The following is a 19,367-nucleotide window of genomic DNA, read 5'->3' as shown; positions in this document are numbered from 1 at the left end:
GCGTATTGTTTCACTCGATATCAAACTGTTCATATTTGATTATCGGACCATCCCTCATGCACCTACAGGGATAGCTCCAGCTGGGTTGTCACTGGGGAGATGACTCTGCAGCAGGTGAAATCTGGCCTTCCCAGACCTGGGGCTAGGGGGTGGGGGAGGTGAAATGGCATCAAGAACGCCGATGCTGGACACAAGACTCCTCTAAGCAAGAGAGGCAGTTTACTTCAGGGGAGGTTTGCTGCAAAAACCATAGGAACGGTCCTGCATGGGTAAGTGGCATGGGTTGACATGAGATCAATTCCTTGTTGTGCAAACTTTGGGTAGGTGAGGCGGTCCTAAGCAAGCATGTGGACCCCTGTGAAACTGTAAACTCACAAACTGGTCAGGAGCAAAACATGCTCGGCCCTTCAGAACAGTTGGAAAGCCTGTCAGAACCCGTGGGCTCTCCCACTCCATCTAGCATCGAAGGTACCTCAAGAGTCTGAGATGGACTCAGCAGATGTTGGAGCCTTGATGCCTTTAAATGCCTGAAGAAGACAATAAATTTATTCCAAAACCCTCTGGGTGCAAGACGCAGGCTACAGTCAAGTACATGCCTCTTGTATCCGATGCTGAAGTGGATGAACCAGACCTGGTGTGTAAACACCCGAGGAGACGCTACAAGAACAAGAACAGGCCTACATAACTACAGAGCGGTTCTGATCACTCTGACAGCTGGCTCTGAGGAAGCCGGATCAGTGTCAAGTACTATGCACATGTAACTAAAAGGTGATTTGGTAATGCAATACCAGTTTCTGTGGAGTAATTTCAGAGGGCACCAAGAGATATCCCCCTTAAGCAGCCTTTGCACACCCCCACCCCCATTACACCACTAACCTGGCATCTTCTAAGGATGCCTACCCTGAAGAAGTTACCCTCCTCGAAAAAGCATTTCTGATGAAGGGTCTAGGCCCGAAACATCAGCCTTCTTACGCCTATGATGCTGCTTGGCCTGCTGTGTTCATCCAGCTCTACACCTTTTTATCCTGACATTGTATGTGTCTGGTAGCAGTCGCAGCTATTGCCTCGGAGATGGTGCTGATGTTTAATTGAGTTGATTGACCAGCAACTCTTGGCAAGGCAGCGCTTCCGCCACTCAGGTCCTTGATCACAGTGGAAAGCCCACAGCTGGCCTGTAAATTGCTTGATTGGCTCATGATGCAGTGGGCCTCCCAGAACAGAGGCATTGTGGGGCTTTCTGACCAGTTGCCAAGACACCCAATAACCCCAACAATGTTCCATCAATTGAACTTTGTGTGCAAAGCATGAGACATTCAAAAAAGGCTCCATTCTATACAGGATGGGAGCGGAAATTACCTGCCTGGACACTGTGGGAGCTAAAACCATATTCTTAAAACAGGTTAAAAGCATAATAGCACAACTTAAGAGCAAATAGTTTGAACAACTTACTGAAATGGAATGTCTCCCAATAAATTAATGAATTGAACAAAAATATTACTTTGAGGCTGGGTTCCCCTTTTCATATTAAGAAGATAAAACAAACAACATTTCACCTTAGATTGCAGGAACTGTAATGATGTTAGTCTATGGAAAGCCAGCCATTAAATGGAAGTAGATTTTAACTGCGTTATCATGCAACCAATATGCAGATGGAATTAACTTGCTCAGCAAATATTCACTGGATTCCCCCTGACCTACTATTTGATTCAGTTCTATTTCATTTATTAAATATGAGGAGATTTTACTCAGAAGCGAGGTTGAGCATGCTTGGCTATTTAATTTTTGTTTGTCTTTCCTACTTTCAATTCTGAGCTCCCTCTACTGTTTTCCAAGAAATCTTCAACCCAATCTTCAGAAAACATTGTCTCAGTGTGACATTTGCATTTTCCGAAACCAACTCCCCTGATTCTGCTCAATAAGAGCAGATTTAAATGTGGTTTGATGTCCACTGGGAATTTGTTCAAGATTCTGCAAACGTCTAATCCTTTCACTTCAGCAGACTGGGCTGAATCCTCAGGTTTAACTCCATTTCAATAGCAATATAAAACATGCTTCTCTGTCTAAAACCAGTGAATAAGGTTCTTTTAAACTTTGTAGAGATTCTCTGGTAGATCGGGATATGGTGCATAATTTTGAATTTTGTCTGATTGAGAGATCGACTTGCTGCCAGGTCCTCAGCACAAGGATGCAGCCTGGGAGAAGGATTGCAAAGGGCTGGGACAGGGTATGTTGGGGACAGGAAGCCAGGGCAGAAATGGAAGGTAGTCTGTGATCTGAAGCAGTTGGGGAATTAAAGCCCAGAGGCAAGTCTGGGTGTCATACTTCAAGGCAGATCCAAGGTAACAGGGGAGATTAAAAGCTAGGATCAGTTCAGATTGGAGATCTCCTGGTGAAGACCACATTTAAGATCTTTTGGCGGGGGGGTGTGGGTGTCAGGTTGTGGGGGGATTGGAAGAGGAAGGGACAACATCAGAAGGGAATGCAGAGAAATCAGTGAAGTTCGTTGACGGGGTGGGGGGGATTTTGAATGTGTCAGGAATGGGCAGATTGAAATTGTCATATGGGGGGGAATTTACGGAACATAAGAAACATTCCTGTTGGGTTTCAATTCCTGAATTTAGCTGGTTCGCCATGCAGCTCCCTCCAACCCTTCTCATAAATATCTCAAACTGTGTGCCTCTGCATTCTATTAATGCATATTTATAATTCTAATATAAATAGCAAGCTAAGACACTGCCCACAAATCTAATTATAAACACATCACACAATTAAATAAAATGAATTCTTAATCTGGTATTTCAACTTCAATCAAACCCTTAATCTTAAGCATTGAACAATCACCCCAGTTGCCTTTCATCTGCTTAAGGTGTCTTTTTCTCTGTATTTTGACTGAGAAAATATCCACTTCTTACAATAATGCCTAAGGCTTACTCAGTGTTCGGATACAGGTGCAAAAATAAAGCTCAAAACTGTACTACAATACTTAAGCAAACATCTTTCCTATTTTAGTCTAGACAAAGATTGATGTCCTGCCCTTGTACTGCCTCCAGCTCCACACAGTACTTTCCCCCCCACACCCTTGTCTTTTAGCTGGCATCTGCTAACTGAGATATTCAAAAACAAGAACTGTTGTATTAGAAGCTACAGAGGCCCAAAACATTTAGAATAAAATAAATGCACCACTGATCTGCCCAGAGACGGCGTAGTGCCCCCAGTGAGATGACCTGAATTGAGACTGAGCCAGCAAGTAAAGCGAGATGAAATGAGAGCATAACATTGTGAAGATGCTCTACCAGGATGATATAGAATAAACATAGACAAATGTGACCGTGTTTGGCATTAAGAATGTTCGATGATGAATGACACTGTGGTTTCTGTGAACTGTGACTCACATTAAGCAAGTGTATCCTACACATGCAGAAACAGCTGAATGAAAATAGTGCACAAATGTGTGAGACAAGGCGTTAAACTCATCTTCCACTTGTGAAAGAAATACCTTTCTTCTGATCTTACCTGTTCTTCCAGGCTGTCCTGGAGATCCGGGTGAACCTTTTGGGCCTTCCAATGGTCGTCCTGGTGGGCCAGGGGGACCTGGTGGGCCTTGCTGACCTGTGAATCCTGGGAATCCAGGATCACCTTTAAGACCTGGAGGTCCTGGACCTCCTGGACTACCTGGAACACCTGGATCTCCTTTTGGTCCTGTATGAGAACACATTAGATGGTGAGTGGCTTGAAATCATCCATTGAAATACATTTCACAAGTCAACAATTTCATAAGCAGTTTTTTTCTGATGATAACCAGCACGCTTTACATATTCAGATAATTTAGTTTAGAATTTTGATACATTTCAATTTATTTAATTATAGAGAATAGCAAATTTTGAGGAACAGAGAGAAAAAGTTAAAACTACTTCTGTAACTCTACAGTGTGCAGGTGATGATCATAAATCATGAAAATTTTGTTCTCCCAATTTATGTGTTCTGAACCTTTGTATTGGGAAGAACCCATGCCAATTTCTCTGGTATTCATTATACAAGTGTGAGGTGATGCACTTTGTAGGAACAAGTGTGAGGTGATGCACTTTGGCAGGACAAGGGTGAGGTGATGCACTTTGGTAGGACAAGTGTGAGGTGATGCACTTTGGTAGGAGTAACCGGAAGGCAAAGTACTGGGCTAATGGTAAGATTCTTAGTAGTGTAGATGAGCAGAGAGATCTCGGTGTCCATGTACACAGATCCTTGAAAGTTGCCACCCAGGTTGACAGGGCTGTTAAGAAGGCATACAGTGTTTTAGCTCTTATTAATAGAGGGATCGAGTTCCGGAACCAAGAGGTTATGCTGCAGATGTACGAAACTCTGGTGCGGCCGCACTTGGAGTATTGTGTACAGTTCTGGTCACCGCTTTATAAGAAGGATGTGGAAGCTTTGGAAAGGGTGCAGAGGAGATTTACTGGGATGTTGCCTGGTATGGAGGGAAGATCTTACGAGGAAAGGCTGAGGGACTTGAGGCTGTTTTCATTCGAGAGAAGAAGGTTGAGAGTTGACTTAATTGAAACATATAAAATAATCAGAGGGTTAGATAGGGTGGATAGGGAGAGCCTTTTTCCTAGGATGGTGACGGTGAGCACGAGGGGGCATAGCTTTAAACTGAGGGGTGAAAGATATAGGACAGATGTCAGAGGTAGTTTTTTTACTCAGAGAGTAGTAAGGGAATGGAATGCTTTGCCTGCAACGGTAGTAGATTCGCCAACTTTGGGTATATTTAAGGCGTCATTGGATAAGCATTTGGACGTACATGGAATAGTGTAGGTTAGATGGGCTTGAGATCGGTATGACAGGTCGGCACAACATCGAGGGCCGAAGGGCCTGTACTGTGCTGTAATGTTCTATGTTTTATGTTCTATATTTTGGTTAGATTCTGTTTGAACTGTTCGATTTCACTGCACATGAGTATTACTCTATGACATTTATTATTTGATAAAAATTCCCTTTTCAATATTCATTCGGTTGAAGCCTACAACTCACTGTCTCCTCATTACAGCCTGTTGTGAATAATACAACAGAACTCCGCAAAATGACCTTACAGTAGTCTCATGTTTGATCAGTGCTACTTCAGCTTTACTTTTAGCTGTCATTACAGATGCTTTCATTTTCCTGAATCAGCAGTATGCACTATGTAAAATGCATGATGCATGAGAGAGGCTAAAGGGCCATATTGAATTTCAGAGATCAGATTAATTTACAGCTTTGTTATTCACTTTTGAACACAGATATAGTTCTGCTTAATCAGCAGATTCTGCATTATGGCATTTATCACTACAGGCATAAAATTAACCTTTACTCTGATTATTGTTGGATTAAAAGGTAAATTCAATGGTAGTGAAATCTTTTAACTGAAAATTAGTAAGACTGTACAGTGCTGCTGATGTAAAATTAAAGTCATGTATCCTTCAATTACGAGTTGAAGATTTTTCTAATTTATTATTTACCTGGAATTCCTGGAGGACCAGGGGCTCCTGGGCGTCCTAGGCCTGGAGGACCTACAGAAAAAACTCACAATGATTAGGGCAGCGAAAAGAAACACTGGCAAAAATGAAAGTGCACTGTTGACCTTTTATAGTTTAGATTTTTCTTCAGTTGTGGACACACCAGAATCAAAAGCTGCTTTGAGGCATTGTGAACTTTAAAGGAAAACTGGCCTAATAGTGATTCTTTCAGGAACTCTAATTATCTGCTAAAATGGTATTTAACACCCTTTGAAATGTTCGATACCTAGAAAGTCACCACTTTGAGGGGGAGAGGTAGTTTTTTACATTTCATCTTCTTAAATCAGGCACCACAATCTTTGGAAGCTGCCCGGTAATCCACAAATGGTGTTCTGTACAAGAGGCGATTCAATAGAACATAGAACAATACAGCGCAGAACAGGCCCTTCGGCCCTCGATGTTGTGCCGCCCTGTGGACTAATCTAAGCCCATCCCCTTACACTATCCCATCATTATCCATACGCTTATCCAAGGATTGTTTAAATGCCCCTAATGTGGCTGAGTTAACTACATTGGCAGGCAGGGCGTTCCACGTCCTTACCACTGTCTGAGTAAAGAACCTGCCTCTGACATCTGTCTTAAATCTATCACCCCTCAGTTTGTAGCTATGCCCCCCTTGTACAAGCTGAAGTCATCATCCTTGGAAAAAGGGATGAAGCTCATCAAAACTGCATCAATGGAGCCCTCTTTGAAACATGCCAAAGCTGCCCTTTCAACAATTCTACTTGACATGTGTAATCCCCATGAATTTTTACCAAATTTCCCTGCAAACTAACAATGCACTCGCTTCTTTTCCTTGTAGGCATATTTGGATGAATGTGTCATAACGGTCAGAAATCACACGACACGGGCTGGACTATAACCTGGTGTTGTGTGATTTCTGACGTTGTCCACACCAGTCCAAAACCAGCACCTCCTCATCATAAGAACATAAGAACTAGGAGCAGGAGTAGGCCATCCGGCCCCTCGAGCCTACCCCGCCACTTAATAAGATCATGGCTGATCTTTGAGACTCAGCTCCACTTAGCCGCCCACTCACCATAACCCTTAATTCTTTTACTGTTCAAAAATTTATCTAGCTTTGCCTTAAAAACATTCAGCGAGGTAGCTTCAACCACTTCACTGGGCAGGGAATTCCACAGATTCACAACCCTTTGGGTGAAGAAGTTCTTCCTGACCTCAGTCCTACATCTGCTTCCCTTTATTTTGAGGCAATGCTCTCTCGTCCTAGTTTCACCTGCTACTGGAAACAACCTTGGTGCCTCCATTTTATATATTCCTTTCATAATCTTATAAATTTCTATAAGATCTCCCCTCATTCTTCTGAATTCCAATGAGTATAATCCCAAACTCCTCAAAATCCAACCCTCTCTACTCTGGAGTCAACTGAGTGAATCTGCTGTGCACCCCCTCCAATGCTAGTATATCTCCTCTCAAGTAAGGAGACCAAAACTGCACACAGTACTCCAGGTGTGGCCTCACCAGGGCCCTATACAGCTGCAGCATAGCCTCCCTGTTTTTAAACTCCATCCCTCTAGCAATGACAAACAAAATTCTATTTGCCCTTTTAATTACCTGCTGCACCTGCAATCCTACTTTTGGCGATTCATGCACAAGGACACCCAAGTCCCTCTGTACAGCAGCGTGCTGCAATTTTTTACCATTTAAAACACAGTCCATTTTGCCACCTCTGCATCATGTGTCATAATGGGCCAGTGTGTTTCCATATCCCACAGTCATGTTACCCAGTGAGAAGGTGTCCTTAAAGAGGAGGCTGGAAATTACAGGGGCATGAGTGGATGTACCACACATGGCCCCTCCCCACACTTGGAAGAAAGTTGTCAGCCATCTGACTCTGAAGACATAAAGGGCTGCCAGTGAGCTAAATAAGGTCCTTGAGGAATTTCATGCATGGAAGTCCCACTCTCTCTCATCAATTTGATTGCTGACAACTCCAACAGTGCCAACAATGCCAGAGCTGTGCAGTGGCGATTGTTAGGATTGCAGGCAGGCTCATGCAAGAAGTTACATGAATTCTGAAGGAAGGTAAACCTTTGAGTGGGATGAAATGGGAATTGAGCAAGTGAATTTTTTACAATGGATAGATAGGAAGCAAAGGAGGGTATTTACATCTTGGCTGGGATTGGCAAGGAAAATCTTCCAATGATAACATTCTACTCTTTCATACTGCCATTTTAATATCTTAAAAAAAAACCATGATTGCCCAACAACTGCCCACCTGAAAACGCCAACCATATTTTGGCATGGACAGAATAATATTATAGTCAGCTGGCCTGTTAACATTCTCAATTGACTCTTAGTTATTTCATTACATATGGTGGGTGGGCTACTGGTTTTGGGGCCCATTTATCCCTGGTATCAATGGGTTGAGGAGGCATTGGGTGGTAAGTTTCCCAGAAGTCCCTCCACAAACTCCTTTGCTTCTTTGTCCTTTCCAAAACTGCCAGCTTTTCATCAAGCCTTTGGTGATCAATTCTAATCCTTCTTCAAGGTCTGGTCAACCAATCTGTAAAGTACTGTAATATTTCTTGTATAAGTGCAAATTGTCATAGAATCACAACTTCTATTCACACTCAAATTAAATCCATTTGTTTTAGGAAGTAACCAAACCTGGATCTCCCTTCAGACCAGCTCGGCCTGGAATACCATCTCGGCCTGGTTGTCCTTTCTCTCCTGGAGAACCTGGAATTCCAGGAAGACTTGGCTCACCTGAAAACAAAATAATTTGACACAGCTATTACTAATCATGATCTTAGCAATGATTTTAGGCACTCTAAAATACGAACCAGAAATATGAATCAAATAACAAGTTTTATTCAAAATAATTTCATTTTCTTCTTGCCCACTCATTTTCTCCCCTCACCCCCATCCAGAGCCAATCTTCAGTCTAATGGATGTGTAGCCCCCTCCCAGTCCTGTACCAAAAATACTTTGTGCCTAGTTGCCAAGAGAGATTTATGAACACATTGCTGTCAACTGCCTTCAGATTTTCCCATTTTCCTTCAGCATGAGGGCCAAAGGGCCTGTACTGTGCTGTAATGTTCTATGACTGACTTCCCTCCAACTGCAGGAAATGATGGGAATCCATCCTGTGAACTTGGATGCCTGACGAAATTGTCCAGTGCCCTGAGCTTGATGGCTAAACAAGCCAATTCTGGAAGAGCAAAATCTGACACAAGTACCATACATCAAGGTGTCCCTTGCTGGAGGGGCAGAACAATCTCTGCTGGTGTCTTGTTTGCATGATTGAAATGTGCTTTGAAACTTCTGAAACCATAGTGAAGATGGAGGTGAATTACCGCTCACAGCTGGGGTTGCAAATTGGATTGACCATCAGCTATTGTTTTAGAATAGTCATTGCTGATGTTGAGGGCTTTTATGTCTCTTTTGAGATTTTTGAATTGAACTTAGGGGGCCCCACTAGTGCCATCGCACTAGCTACCTTCCGTATTCCATATCTTTGGACATAGAGGCATCTTCCAACTTCTGTGCATGCCAGGCTAGAAAATTGACTTCACTCAATTAGAACCAGCATGCAAAGCACACCTGTCTTAGAAATGGGTGTTTCATTGGTACTTTTGAGGTGAAGGTTTATAATTTATGGTTTGGGAACTTGGGTTCTGAGGTTGAGGTGAACGGGTTTTTGGTTTCAAGTTCTGTGGAGGTAATTTCTTTAGTGTCAGAAATTATTTTAGCAGAGGGTCAAAACAGCATTGCCAAGAAATTGTGTGAGTTATGCTAAAGGAATAGATAGTCTACCTGTCGAGATAATTTCTGGAAAGTTTACTAAATTGAGTTTTTCTGGCACAGAGGCCAAATGTCAGTAAGTAGTTTCAGTTCAGAAGATCTGCACCAGCACATGTGCTGTTTAGCAGCTTCAGAACAGTTAAAGCACCTGGAAAAAAGCTCTCTGATTTTCTGATGTAGAAAGTTGCCAAGAGTCTTATGACCTCATTGGTGGAGTCAGAAATTAAAGAGTGAAGATAAGAATGACATTGCACTGGGGTTGACAGTCTGTGAAGGACACCACTGGGGAAAAGGCTCAAATCTCTCTTTTTGCTATTTATGATAGGCTGTCTTTGGTTTTGTACATGTACAATAAACCTGTCTTCCTTAGTTGTAAGTACATTGGCAGCCTTTTGTGAATATCTTCAGTGGCTGAAAATACCAAATTAGAAAAATTAAACTTAAGTCCATTGAGCTAAGTTTCACTTAAGAATCTGACTTGTTCAGTATTACCATCAGCTGGGATCACAGGACTTTTGTCTTCCTAGGTGATATCAAGGATATGTGATAGATATAGGAGATTAAAGCTATTTGAGCTTTTTCACTTTGCAAGTGTAAGCTGTTCAGCTTTCCCTCATTTGATGATGTGCTGAGGGTGTAGGCCTTCTAGAAAAGCATCTTGTTCCTGTTTGTCAGTTTGCTGCTTTTCCATGCCTGCCATATTAGTCAGCCACAGTTTGTAGCTACTTTTCCAAGGTCTACTCAACTCTTCATCAGGAGACCAAGGTGCCTGTCACGGTGGATCCAAGGGAGTAAAATTTGATGACTGCCTCCAGTGATGTGTTGTTCAGTCTGATCATAAGAAGGTATACAATACCTGATCCCATAACTACAGTTTTCCTCACACTAATGTTGGAGGACAAAATGACACAAGCATGTGACAAATGATCCATGAATCTTCGGGAACGGTCTACTCTCTGAACAACCAATGTAATATCACTGGCATAAAGAAGTTCTCTGATTATGGCCTACTGCACTTGTGTCTCAGCTTTCAATCTGGACAGTTTGAGGAATTTCCCATTGACTGGGTTTGTAGAGATAAAATCTTTCCATGTTAACATAGAAAACCACAAGTCATGAAGACACAGAAAAAGATTCCAAACAGTGTAGGAGCCTAAGACTATATCACCCTATTGTTGATCTCAAAAGTCATAGGTAGCACTTTAAACTGAATGGTGCTGTGTTTGTTATCACAGAAGCAGCATGAGATTGCAAAGTTTGAGAGGACAGCCAATTTTCTCCATTCATATATAAAAGCCTGTTTTGCTCACTAAAAAGGGAGATGGAACATTCTATTACTCTGAAGTTTTCTTCTGCCATTCACCAGTCTCTGGTCATGATGTCGAGTAAGCTAACTGTTCCTAAGCCTCTTCTGATGTTACCCTTGAACACGTTGGTATGGGATATATATTTACATGGTAATCTGGCCACAATTATGGTACATAATCCATACATCATCATTTTATGGCACAGCATTTCAGAGTTCAAATGGGGGAATATTTTTCACTGGGTTATTAATTCTGAATCAGAATCAAACTGGCTTTAATGGTTTGTGCCCAATGCTGATAACCTGATTTATGATCGCTTCAACCTACATTTCCAAACTAAATGGATTACATTACATTGTCCTTAATGTACCTGGTGGACCAGGTGGTCCAATAAGGCCAGGAGGACCTGGGAAGCCATCAATTCCCTTGGGACCAGGAATTCCAGGTGTACCTGCAAAACAGAGAAAAAACAAAATGTGGTTTGCATTCGCATATTTGATTGGTCTATTTTATTTTTGACTAACACAAATGAGATTTCAAAAATTGATAAAGATAATTACCTCCAAAAATACAATCTCATACTTAACCAAAAAATATATACATTCCAGCAAATCCACTCTGCTATCAAAATTGCAATGATACTCTACGTCTTGCTATTTCAGACATACACATTGCTGTTCCTGCTGTTTAGGATAGAATTTTAATAGATTTATTGGAATTGGTAGGATGTATGGTGGAATTCAAACTCAAGTCTCAGTTTGCCACCTGGGTCTCAGGATTTCTTGTCAAGTGACAATACCACTACAGCATTGCCTCCCTGTTTTCACTACCATATGAATTCCTCCTTTAATCCTCCTTTTCCTTTCTTCTGGTCCTTCCAAAATCAAATGCCCTTGAATATTTGGGTGCTAGCCATGGTCACTTTGCAACCCTGTCTCTCTGATGGCGATGACATCATTCTTATTTACTTCTATTTATTCTGTTATCTCATCCATATTGTTCTGAAAGCTACATGCAGTAAAACTTTTGTTTTGCATGCTATACAGGCAGATTGTACCATATAAAGTACATCAGATAGCAGAACAGAGTGCAGAAATGCAATCAATAGAATTCAATAGAGCATTACCTGATTAGCTACCCTGTACTGTAATCTTCCTCCTTTCTGTTATGTGAATCAACACCCCTCGATCCATCACAATTACTTGGCTTAAGTCCCTCTCTACCTCCTAGTTAAACACTATTCGCCAACAGAATGGTCTCAACATAGTCAAATGTAAGCTGTCCCAACAGTACAGTTCCCTCTTTCCCCAGCATTGGTACTATGCTCCTGAATTCAAACACATGTCTCCTGCCACAAGTTTGAAGGTGCACCTTCAACTCTGCCATATTATTTACCTTATGCCAATTAGTTTACAGCTATTTCTTACAATCTTATTTCTTTTTGGTCAACTCCTCTAGCACCTGAATCTGCACCTACCCACAGGTCACATTGCAACTGATCTTCCAGCCCAACTGATGACACTTTGGTTGAGCACAATTAAAATATCAAATCCTTGGGGAAAGCAGTGTTTTTTTGGGACTTACCTGGGAATCCTGGTTGGCCAGAATCACCTTTAGGACCAGGTGCACCAGGCAATCCAGGAAGACCAGTGCCACCTGGAACACCCTTACCTCCAGGATTACCTGGGAAACCAGGAGCACCTGGTTCACCCTGGATGAAAAGAGAATGAGAGTGTGAGAAAATACAGTGAGGAGATATTAATTAATATCTGTATTCAGGAACACCAGGGTTTCAGATTAATATATCCAACTTTATAACAAGCACATTGAACTGTTCATGATTTTAAATCATGCACAGAACACACTGAATTTTCTATTGCATGTCAACTTTAAGTGTGAGAAGCATCCAGTTACTAAATAAATTATATAAGCTGCCATTCTAAACATGGGCAGTTTCCGGAAAGAGCATTTTGTATTCAGCTAAAGTGCTTTTGGTTCTAAATCTTTTGCTGGAGGTGAGAATGATAGAAGGATTTGAAGATTAAGAATGAAGTGTACAGTACAGACTTAGCATCACAAACTTAAATCACACCAAGCTAACCAGTATGTCTTTCCTGATATACTGCAATGACAATTCTTCATCCTCCTCCCTGTATACACATTAGAATTAAACATTTTCACATGAAAAAGACAGATGAATTCAAGAATTCACAAAAAGAATCTTGAATTTACATATGAGCTCCATATTTAACTTTTTTAATCACTTATGTTGCCTTAACCTCAGTGCCTGCCAGTAGCATAACCAAACCCATTTATATCCCTATCCTCTGGGTCCCAGTCTAAATCAGTCCCAAGGCTTTTCATGAAGAAAGGCTAACAGCAGGTGTGACTTCCATCACCACATTCAGTTTTTGCTTAAGCTGTTCTGCATTTTCCCGCTTACCCCACTTCTATGACACTTCGTTTTGGCTTGTCCTAGTAGCTTATGGTTCCTTCCCTCCTATTGGACAATCCCGAGGATGAAGAATTTATCAAATGAGGAATGGTTGATTACTCTGGTTCTGTAGTCACTGGGATTTAGAAAGATGAAGGGTATCTGAATGAAACTTCAAGAGTACTTTAAGGCCTGGACGGAGTGGATGTGGAGAAGGTGTTTCCACTAGTTGGAGAGACTCAAGAAGCATAGTTGAGTAGAACATCCAACTCTTCACGAAGTCTGTTGTAGACCTGTCCCGGAATTTAGAGGCTGGCTATTACACAAAGGGCAGCAAGATGGCACCATGAGGATACATAAACAAGGTTTGACCCAATAGAAGTCAAATGACACCAGGTTACAGTCCAACAGGCTTATTTGAAATCACAAGTTTTTGGAACACTATGTCACCTCACCTGATGAAGAAGCAATGCTCCGAAAGCTTATGATGTCAAATAAACCTGTTGGACTTTAACCTGGTGTCATGTGACTTCTGACCTTGTCCACGCCAGTCCAACACCGGTGCTTCCACATCATGACTCAATAGATACACAGAAGTGTGCACTGCTGCTCTGACACAGCTCTTGGGAGCCTAGTTTTTCACAGCCTCCTCTAAAAGCTGCAGAATTTGAACAGAACTGGGTTCCACTACAGTTTTGACTTTCTACAGCATGTATACTAGTGGAGTACCTTTGCTCTGATCAGAAGTTAAAAAGGCTTAAAAGTAAGGTGAAAGGAGAAAGGAATGAGAAGGAAAAATGGATAGAAGCTCTTTCAGGGCCCAACAACCCCCACCTCCAAGACAGACAATGAATCTGGAAAAAGGTCTGCCCAACTCATGAATATTAACTCTGAAAATTTTGGATGATCTTCACCAGCAGTCCAAATTCATCTTCATGGGCACAATTCCAACCATTGGTTTTGCCCAGCTCTACACTTTGCTCTGATAAACAAAAGAAGCTTTGAAAGACAATAATAGATCCTTGAACACAAAATAGTGACAGTAGTAACTCAATGGAAGTAACAAATACCAAGCTGACAACGCTGTACCCCACTTAACTGTGCAAAACTTTAACGTCATAATGTTAGGCCTAAGTTAGCATGGACCAGGAAACCTCAATGTCACAATTTGGGCAACTTGGGTATCTGCTTACTTCTGATTAACCAAAAGTGTCATCGCTGAATATTAGCTATCTTGATCCCCTTTTGGAAAGACACTATCCCTAAGCAAAATTCCATCTAATTTTCTTACTGGCTATAGGAGCCTTGGAGGCCTGTGTGTGGCAGTGAATTCTAGAACCAGAATTCAATGCCGCAATCATTGTGTCAATGACAATATTCATGTGCAGAACAGTGGAGTGGCTGCACGTGTGCACAGCCACACAGCTTAGAGGGAATACTGAGCCTAAATGGCCCTCAGTGCAAGGTAGTGGAACTCTCCAAGAAATGAAAACTTGTACTTAAACCAAGTGAATGGAGTTACAAATTGAATCACCCTCAGCAGCAACTAAAGCATTTTACTACTTATTTAAATGCAGGTTAAAGCCTATTACTTTATATTTGTTTTCAAATACAAATAAACAAAGGTTTCTTCACACTTAATTTGTTTCCACTCATCAGTCGTTAAAGTCTTACCTTTTGACCAGGAGGGCCTGGGGACCCTAGTTCTGGAATACCTGAATCACCTTTTTCACCCTTTAAGCCTGGACCACCTGGAGTACCTGGCTGACCTGGACGACCAGGACTTCCTGGAGTACCTTTACTACCTGGTGGACCTATCAGGTACAGAAATGAATGCAAAAGATGGATTTTCAACCTATTGATTTCATTACTAATATTGGCTGGATAAAACAGCAAAACATACACTGCTTTGGTATTAGCTCTATCTGATATGCTGCTTACATTTTTTATTTTAAAATGCTGGTGATGAGTCTTCAGGGAGAGATTTTAGAAGAAGGAAATGTGTGAGTTTCTTATTACCTGAATGATGCCATCTCATTACCAAGACCTCATGGGTCATGTACAAATACAAGTTAGATACACCATAAAGGTCCCTCCATTTGGCTATCCAACAGTGCAAGAATGGTAACATGTTTAAGACATTCCACCCACAAAGATCCCAGATTAAATTGCCAGCCCATGTTGAGATGGCTTATTTTAGCAACATCAGGAAATGAAAACTGACCAGAATGATGCCTACTAGAATTTTGCAAGTCGGATTAGCAACAGGATCAGTTACAATTATTCCTACGTCTCTTGGCTAGATATCGAAAAATAATAAAATCCACTTAGGTGAGGCAACCGACAAAAATTGCAGTCTTTGTGAGCTCATATCTATTGAAATTTTGAAGAATTGGGAGTCATAATAAAATTAAGACCGCCCCACTTTTTCTGCTGACTGTTGAATGCATCCTCTATTTTTCCATGTAGTCATGTACAATTTCTTCACTAGTCTCTAAGAAAAATGGCTAATTTAGAGCTCGTGCTGACTTGTTACTGGATGGGGATCAATCACATCTGTTTCATGGTACTGGTACCTGATGAATGTTAGGGACATTCTTTCCATCTGTTTGACACTAAAGTTCAAAAGAAACTACAACACAACACTAATTCAGTGACCATTCTAGCTCCAGATGTCAGGGCGCATATGAAGATAATAAAGCGTGAAGCTGGATGAACACAGCAGGTCAAGCAGCATCTCAGGAGCACAAAAGCTGACGTTTCGGGCCTAGACCCTTCATCAGAGAGGGGGATGGGGTGAGGGTTCTGGAATAAATAGGGGGAGAGGGGGAGGCGGACTGAAGATGGAGAGAAAAGAAGATAGGTGGAGAGGAGAATATAGGTGGGGAGGTAGGGAGGGGATAGTTCAGTCCAGGGAAGACGGACAGGTCAAGGAGGTGGGATGAGGTTAGTAGGTAGGAAATGGAGGTGCGGCTTGGGGTGGGAGGAAGGGATGGGTGAGAGGAAGAACAGGTTAGGGAGGCAGAGACAGGCTGGGCTGGTTTTGGGATGCAGTGGGTGGAGGGGAAGAGCTGGGCTGGTTGTGTGGTGCAGTGGGGGGAGGGTTCCCAAAACCAGCCCAGTTCGTCCCCTCCCCCCACTGCACCACACAACCAGCCCAGCTCTTCCCCTCCACCCACTGCATCCCAAAACCAGCCCAGCCTGTCTCTGCCTCCCTAACCTGTTCTTCCTCTCACCCATCCCTTCCTCCCACCCCAAGCCGCACCTCCATCTCCTACCTACTAACCTTATCCCACCTCCTTGACCTGTCCGTCTTCCCTGGAATGACCTATCCCCTCCCTACCTATGCTGTCCTCTCCACCTATCTTCTTTTCTCTCCATCTTCGGTCCACTTCCCCCTCTCTTCTTATTCATTCCAGAACCCTCACCCCATCCCTCTCTCTGATGAAGGGCCTAGGCCCGAAATGTCAGCTTTTGTGCTCCTGAGATGCTGCTTGGCCTGCTATGTTCATCCAGCTTCACACTTTATTATCTTGGATCCTCCAGCATCTGCAGTTTCCATTATCACACATATGAAGATTGCAGTTTCACATCATTGCTTTTCACTTATACTATTCCTGAAGGAAATTTATACTGCCTGTTTTCACTTCCAGACTCAAAGGTCAGGAATATACCTTTTAGACTGCTCCAAAATTTTGAGGAGTGTTGGGGTTTGCAGAGCTCCGTCTAACCCTGCAGAGGGTGTAGGCCCACTAGCCCCAGGGCAATAAGAGACCAAGCAAATGCATTTCTTCCTCTCTTTTCTATTCTCTTGTTGGTTGTACAATCCAAGAAAAAGTGTCTTGTACCAGAACCTGTGCATGATTTGTGGGACTTCTAGGAACAGCTTGAAGAAAGAAACTGACAATAAGCTGTGTTGCTTCATAGTTTCCACTACTACAATCTACAGGTCTCAGGGTTGCTGGCAGCTTCTAGTGGCCAGGAATATAACTGCGAGCCTCTAGTTGTAATGTCTTTACTTGTTCTGCTTTCCAGCATGCAGCACAACAGGAACCATGTTCATAGCATAGGAGAGGAAACCACAGTGTTCCTAGACCAGCAAATTGGCCTTATTTCATGCAAAGTCACAGAATGTATATTGTGCTAAATTAGCATGTTAATACCTCCATATTGGAGGGGCTTTTTATGCAAAATTCAATCATTATTGGAACCATAACATTGATCCATTTGGTGCCCTGTTGTGCTTTTTATTGGGATCGGTAAATGAAATGGCTTTGATTCAAGTCAGTTCTGAACTTACCTGGAAGACCCATTTCACCCATTGATCCTTTTGGTCCTGGTAGACCCGGAGATCCTGGTTGTCCTGGGTACCCCGGGTCTCCTTTGATCCCTGCAAAAGTAATGTATTAAAATATTTCATCATAAACATTATAAAAGTTCTTAAACAGAATTCGAACTATGAAAACTGTTTCCATTTATTTCATGACATGTAGAGAAATCTTACTCGTGCTAACTGTAAATACTTGTATTTAGCACAATGCATTATAATGCCAATGTTGCAGGGTTTGGTGCAGTATAGAGTTCCCCTTTCCTGAAGATAATTTGAATCTGAGGCCAGATAATGGTCATCTTCAAGACTCAAACATACATAATAAAAACACTTTATAGGTAGCAAATCTGGAAGTAAAAGGCACCGATTGTCATTCAATGTCTGTAAGCTTCATAGATAGTAAAATAAATATCGGGACATTTACATTAAAAGCTGAGGTAAGTTTTTTTTGGCAATAGTTATGATTCAATATGCCACCTAAAACTCAGTTACATATAATTAGCAAGACTGAAAGTTTTCAGGGGGTTTTATTAACAATATTCTGATACAAAAGGGAAAGTTCTCATAAGTTCAGGAAATTGCAATTAATTTCTGTTGGATGGAGTACAATCTTTGCCCCTTTTTGGTACAGTTCTGGATCTGGCACATCTCTTTCTACTCTAGGTTAAGACAGATGCTAAAGACACCAAATGCATTTGAAAGACTGATCCGACTCTCTCAAAGGAATGGAGCTTGGTGAAAGTACTACATCTTCCAGACACACTTTTCAACAAGTTTCTACCAGTTAATAATATCTGGATGCTGTAAGACACTGGAAATTTTTCCTCAGTAACATATTCCCCACCAGAGATTATATAAAATCTTGTTGGGAGTTGGGTTCATGAGTTAGAGGTGAAGAAGATGAGACAACACAAGTTCTTAGCTATTCTGAAGTTTAATGAACAGCTGAACACAAAAATTTCAGATGGTGAGCTAATAAATCACAAGATTAATAGTTCTTGGGAATGATAGAGCATACAACCTATTTTGAGTAGAGAATCCAGTTTTTATATTCAATTATTGTTTCAGTAAAATACTTAAATAGGATATCTGTCACTTATTAAAGTAATAAAGACCACAGTGTTTATGAGATGATTTTGTAACAATTAAGGGGTGAATTACCATTACCTGTGGGAAGGGACAGAAATCAGAGACCTCCGCACCATTCCTGGTGTGGACTACTGGCTCCGCCAAGGCCCTGTGGCGTCACCCCTGCACCGAGCATATCTGCCGTCTTAAAGACTGAATTCTGGTTACTGGGCCTTGATGTATACCTTATCCCAGCCCCTGCCATTGCCTAGTAGTCTTTTCTATACTGTTATAAACATTGGGCTGAAGCTAAAGATCCAATGTGTGCTTTCAATATTTATTGTCCCTTTGTGTTCATAACTAATTTCTTATATACGCAGTGATCGTCTTAATTATAATTGCATTTGGTCCCTTTATATCCCAAATATAGGTGTATTATGGTTATTGATTTTCTTCATCATTCATCTAGCTCTGTTTCAAGATTATAATACATTTTGTGCTGGAGTAGCTTTGTTAAAAGAAAAATCAATGGTTTGGGGCTACCAGTATAAAACATTCTTATCAAACATTACACTATTGTAGCTCTTTGTGACAGTTTGCAAAATAAAAGTTCAATGATGTAATTTTGGGTATGGATCCCTCTTATTATCCTTATGGCTACAAAAAGAGGAAAATCCATTCATGTAAGGAAGATTAATGAACCCTTATTATATTTTAAAATAATTCATTCATAGAAAATGACTCTAACCTTTTAACTACTTAACATGGATGGATTCTTTGACACCATTCATGACGAATTCCACAATGAACCTTCTGAGATTCTATTTTTAACCAGATAAGTATGGACACAAGAAGTTGCTGTCAGTATTTTAGGTTAATGTCAGTGAATGATAACAACTTGGCCATCATTATAA

General features: G+C 41.5%; 1 protein-coding gene across 2 annotated transcripts in view; it reads right to left on the bottom strand.

Annotated features, from left to right (window-relative positions):
* The window catches only part of col4a5 (collagen, type IV, alpha 5 (Alport syndrome)), a 251,011-nt gene that overhangs the window by 42,269 nt on the left and 189,375 nt on the right, over positions 1-19,367 (bottom strand). For both annotated transcript variants that reach the window (XM_059651364.1, XM_059651365.1), the window contains 7 exons: positions 17,356-17,445; positions 14,730-14,869; positions 12,206-12,332; positions 10,992-11,072; positions 8,178-8,276; positions 5,490-5,540; positions 3,514-3,699 (listed from right to left, as the gene is read on the bottom strand). In XM_059651364.1, the coding sequence (XP_059507347.1) occupies positions 3,514-3,699; positions 5,490-5,540; positions 8,178-8,276; positions 10,992-11,072; positions 12,206-12,332; positions 14,730-14,869; positions 17,356-17,445 (774 nt within the window). The remainder of the gene's footprint in view (positions 1-3,513; positions 3,700-5,489; positions 5,541-8,177; positions 8,277-10,991; positions 11,073-12,205; positions 12,333-14,729; positions 14,870-17,355; positions 17,446-19,367) is intronic.

Source organism: Stegostoma tigrinum, chromosome 15, assembly GCF_030684315.1.
Source record: "Stegostoma tigrinum isolate sSteTig4 chromosome 15, sSteTig4.hap1, whole genome shotgun sequence".
NCBI lineage: Eukaryota > Metazoa > Chordata > Chondrichthyes > Orectolobiformes > Stegostomatidae > Stegostoma > Stegostoma tigrinum.
Note: the sequence above shows the minus strand (reverse complement) of the source record. Positions and strands in the feature narration are given on the sequence as shown.